The 5,142-nt window shown below is 47.5% G+C and overlaps 1 protein-coding gene across 1 annotated transcript; it reads right to left on the bottom strand.

Moving 5' to 3' along the window:
* LOC123080405 (uncharacterized) lies at positions 1–3,256 on the bottom strand. Its single transcript, XM_044503328.1, has 3 exons — positions 2,084–3,256; positions 1,025–1,120; positions 1–292 (listed from the first exon to the last, which is right to left on the bottom strand). The coding sequence occupies exons 1-2, from the start codon at positions 3,192–3,194 to the stop codon at positions 1,044–1,046; spliced, it is 1,188 nt and encodes a 395-aa protein (XP_044359263.1). The 5' UTR covers positions 3,195–3,256; the 3' UTR covers positions 1–292; positions 1,025–1,043.
* Between the last annotated feature and the right edge of the window lie 1,886 nt (positions 3,257–5,142).

Here is a 5,142-nt window from a genome sequence, read left to right as displayed (position 1 = left end):
TCAAAATAAATAAGCAGATGAGCCACTGAAAGTCTTAATCCACTACAAGGCACAGACCCCACCATGCCGAACTGCCAATTTTTTCACTACCTACAGAGGCCACTGAAGAAATATATAGTGGCAGCTAACAAGTTAAACAGTTCGTTCATGCAAGTGTACTTCACACTTCATGATAAGTACATACTACAACGGATCAGTTTTCAGATGGAATGGACCATCACTGGCCACAACACCAGAAAACACGAAATAGAATAACCTACACCGATAAGCCATTCCTCCAACTTAGCCATACCTACATAACAACAATCCGATCAGTTACATTTTGCTTTAATGCACGACAGGTAAATACTCAACTGACTAAATATCACTGGGGAAATAAATGGAAAAACAACAGAAAGTTAAAAAAACATTCAGCTTAATTATAAGCATGGTATGCTTGTTATACAAAGTAGAACAACTCACGGAAGAACTACTATTAGCAGACACTTTATCAACTCATAAAACAACATTTCTTTCAGCCCAAAATGAATGCCATTTTAAACTTTGAATGGCATTAGAGGTCAGAAAAGATGAGCCTTTGACCACTATTTTTATTACTGTCGAGAGTTAACAAGTCATGTGACCTGGAAATATCTTGTATTTATGAACCTAGTCGTGTGACTTTCATCTTGTGCAATATAGTACTCCCTCCATCCTAAAATAAATGTCTCAACTTTGTACTTACTTTAGTACAAAGTTGTACTAACATTGAGACACTTGTTTTGGGAAGGAGGGAGTATAAACTAGTGATAAAGTTGAGAAATTGACTGCATATAGAACAAAAGCAAACATTTGGCTCGACTAGAGATACTTATCAGTGTGTGTTAACAGAAACTGTACTAACTGTAGAATTCTAAATATTTAGTTTCTGGTGTATATAGCTTTCAATTACTGGAGTTAATAATTTCATAAGAAAAATCGTCAGTCAAAGCCCATGCAGAAATAACCAGTAAATTGTAAAATAGCATAGATAATGCTACGTCACCTTCAGTCATCACATCGTACTAGCATGTCTCAACAAACAACCATTTCACATATTCTAACACGTCATCTCCACCATGCACATCACCAATGCCAGTACCTACAAGCACATTAGGTCAGGAACCAACGACAATCCTGATGGAAAACCATCGATAGAGGAGAGAATCGTAGTGGGATATCTAGGTGAACTAAGAGGTGTGTAGTTATGTGATCTGAGGTAAACATATATGAGACATGAAGGAAATTATTTATTCTCTAGTGCAAATGGATTGGTTTCAGCTTCCAAATGAAGAGTGTAACTGAGTAGCTTTTAGCTTCAAAATGTGCCAATGGAGTTACACATTCAACTGGTTCAGTCTAAATTCCCATGTTTAGCTGTTATGTGTCACATTGCCAAGAGAACCGCGTCCAGTACTGAATATTACCATAACACAATTCACACAGGAGAAAATATACTTTCTAGAAATCATATTTAGTCAACTCAATTCCTTGTCAGACCAAGCGAAAAAAATCAAGACACGCCAAAACTAAAACCCTGACAAGAAAAATAATAGGTTCGGCCTGTTTATTTATTTTCCAGTTGGACATGTGAACTAGCTAATCACAGCAGGGCTCTTCCACAAGCTACAATAGCTATTGTGTCGATTTCCAAGTGTTATGCATCCAGTGCTGAAATGAAAAGACATATACTTTGGATAGGCACATAAGACTACATTTGAAACACAATTTATACATATGACCAACAGGGTAGAACAGTGACCTTAAGTACTATTACCTCCGTCCCAGAAAGCTTGTCTTGATTTATCTAGATACGGGTGTATCTAACACTAAAACGTCTCTAGATACATCCGTATCTAGAAAAATCTAGGACAATCTTTCTGGGATGGAGGGAGTATTTTCTTTCAAAGAATTTGTGAAGCAGCAAAAGGTAAAATTGATGTGGTTTGAACTTCAATCATGAGCGTAACAATGTAGGATATGGTAGACATTTCAGCAACTAATTACTAAAAATAAATTTATCTTATAATACTGCGAACTGAAATATATAAAGGCTGGCTATTACCTGCAGGATAGAAGCATGCAAATGGACATCGGAGACGGATGACCCCCATATTGGAAATTTTCTTAAACTCCATGGACCGGAGATAGACCATGAAAACACCAGAATTCGTCTGTAGAAGGATTGCATTACTGTCCTCGGAAAATCCCACTACCCGGGGGTATCGGTCTCCCTTACAAACGGATCTGAGCTCCTCGAATTCAATAGCTCTGTCGAGCACCCATACAGAACCAGGCTCTCTCTTCCATAATTGGCCGTGTAATCCTGAGAGATGGATGAAGCCAAGCCCACCATCTTCGGTCGGCACAATCCTTAACTTCAAAAGGGGAGCTTCTACTTGTGGTGGCAGCTCTGTCTCAGTTAGGCTCTGCGTATCCAGATCAAACTCAAGTATGACATAATTGTCAGAAGGCTCCCAAAGTAACCAGCAAAGGGAATTCCCAATCAAAGTACTGGGTCCTGGTCCTAACAGAGATATAGACGATTGCAGCTGCAGTGAGTTGATTTTGCTCCATATCCCGGTCTCCGATGAGTAAAGGCATGCGAAAACTCTTGTACAAGGATTACCAACTTTATAATGAGCTATCAGGGCCACCTGGAAATGGCTCCCTTGGCTGCGGGCAGGGCGAAGCACCGCGCCGTTGAAGCGGAGCATCTGGTCGTTGTCCAGCTCTGGCGGAAAGACGAGCCGGCGCTGCTCGCGGGCGACGGGGTCCCACACAAGTAGGCGGTGCGGCGGGCTTCGGCTGAGCGAAAGGACAAGTCCGTGGCGGCAGTCGACGATGTGGGTACCCTCGCTGAGAGGCATGGAGAAGCGACCGCGGGGGATGCGATCTGGTCGATCCAGTATTGGAACAAACGCAGAGGACGGAGATTCCTGGAGGAAGAAGCCAAGGAGAGGGGGCTTGCCGTGGTGGTCGCGGAAGCGGCGTTGGAATTGGGGATCGGCGACGAGGCTGTACCAGCGCTTGGAGACGAGGGAGGCCCGGGGGAGGGAGGACGGCCGCGGCGGGAGGCGGAGGAGGATCTCCCCGAGCATGTCGTCTGGGAGAGAGGCGGGCGGCGGCGGAGAGGTGCTCCGGCGGCGGGGAGACATCTCCCCTCTAGTGCTCATGCTAGGGCTTACCAGTGCGGCTCCTCTCAGTAGTCTTAGAGCATCTCCAGCCGTTGCCCCCGACGCATAAAAATCGCACCTGGGGATGAGCCGGCGATATAATCGGCGCTGTGGGCGGTTTTGCGTCCAGTCGTCGCCCCAGCTCGCCCTCAGGCGTTGAAATTGGCCCATTTTTCAGCCCCATTTCGGCGAATAAAGGGCCTATATGGGCGAGAATAGGCCCATATTCGGTTCGCCGTGTCTCGGCGTTCAATTATCAACATAATTTTTTCTTATCACATATTTCATCACAGAAAAATCAAATACTTCAATAAAATAGTACAACAACACATAGTTCAATACAAATTATATAGTTCAACAAATAAGAACTCATATTTCATCACACGGCGTCCCCTTGAGCCTCCATAGGTGCTCAATCAGATCTTTCTGCAGTTGATGATGCACCTGTGGGTCTCGGATCTCCTGACGCATACTGAGATAGGCAGTCCAGGTTGCCGGTAGCTGGTGATCAACTTCGGCTAGAGGACCCTGCATGTAGTATGGTTCAGTGTCAAACACTGGGTCTTCTTGCTCGCTCGCGATGATCATGTTGTGCAAGATGACACAGCAAGTCATAATCTCCCATATTTGATCTTTGGACCAGGTCTGAGCGGGGTACCGGACAACAGCAAATCGAGATTGGAGCACACCAAATGCCCGCTCGACATCCTTCCTGCAAGCCTCCTGAATCTTCGCAAACCAGGCGTTCTTGCCTCCTGCCACAGGGTTTGAGATCGTCTTCACAAATGTCGACCATCTCGGATAGATGCCATCAGCTAGATAGTACCCCTTGTTGTAGTGCCGCCCATTGATCTCGAAGTTCACCGGAGGAGAATGACCTTCAACAAGCTTGGCAAAGACAAGAGAGCACTGCAGCACGTTGATGTCATTGTGAGTTCCTGGCATACCAAAGAAGGAGTGCCAAATCCAGAGGTCCTGTGTGGCCACCGCCTCAAGTACCACACTGCAACCGCCTTTGGCGCCTTTGTACATCCCCTGCCAAGCAAATGGGCAATTCTTCCATTTCCAATGCATGCAGTCGATGCTTCCAAGCATCCCAGGAAATCCTCTTGCTGTATTCTGTGCTAGGATCGAGCAGTGTCTTCCGCATTGGGTGTTCTCAAGTATTGCGGTCCAAACACTGTCACCATTGCCCGACAGAACTTGTAGAAATACTCTATGCTGGTGGACTCGGCCATGCGCCCATAGTCGTCGAGTGAATCACCGGGAACTCCGTATGCAAGCATCCTCATCGCTGTCGTGCACTTCTGGATGGAGGTGAATCCAAGGGCGCCGGTGCAATCCATCTTGCACTTGAAGTAGTTGTCGAACTCCCGGATGGAATTCACAATCCTGAGGAAGAGCTTTCGGCTCATCCGATAACGGCGCCGAAATGTTTTCTCGCCGTGAAGTGGAGCATCGGCGAAGTAGTCGGAGTAGAGCATGCAGTAGCCTTCGAGACGATGCCGGTTCTTTGCTTTCACCCGCCCCGGCGCCGACCCACGTCGCCGCGGCTTTTCATTGCTCGCCAGCAGCTGGGCGAGGGCGGCGAGCACCATGAGATGCTCTTCCTGGACGTCGGCCTCGGCTTCCTCCTCCAGCAGCGCGGCGAGCGCTTCCTCGTCATCCGAGTCCATCGCCGAGGCAGGCAAATCGCCGAACACCTTGCGCCCGGTGGGTGTGTACCCGCCGCTAAACTGCCCCTCCGCGGCCGGAAACGCCCAGCTGCTGTTGGAGGGGCTGTCGCGGCGAAGCTCTGCTATTTTTCCGGCGGGGAATGGCTATCTAGCGGTGAAGGGCGGCGGGCGGCGCCGGGATATAGCTAGTGGCGGTCGAGGGCGCGTGGGTGGGAGGCGAGTCGGGGAAGAAAACCTTGACTTTTCCCCTGACGGTGTGGGCCAGCCGCGCT

The sequence above is a fragment of the Triticum aestivum genome, chromosome 3D, assembly GCF_018294505.1.
Source record: "Triticum aestivum cultivar Chinese Spring chromosome 3D, IWGSC CS RefSeq v2.1, whole genome shotgun sequence".
NCBI classification, from domain to species: Eukaryota; Viridiplantae; Streptophyta; class Magnoliopsida; order Poales; family Poaceae; genus Triticum; species Triticum aestivum.
Note: the sequence above shows the minus strand (reverse complement) of the source record. Positions and strands in the feature narration are given on the sequence as shown.

Coding starts and splice junctions, on each gene's coding strand:
- LOC123080405 (XM_044503328.1), bottom strand. CDS start 3,194: ATGAGCACTAGAGGGGAGATGTCTCCCCGCCGCCGGAGCACCTCTCCG. Junction 1,121..2,083: donor TGCATGCTTCTATCCTGCAG/GTAATAGCCAGC, acceptor ATGTGCTTGTAG/GTACTGGCATTGGTGATGTG.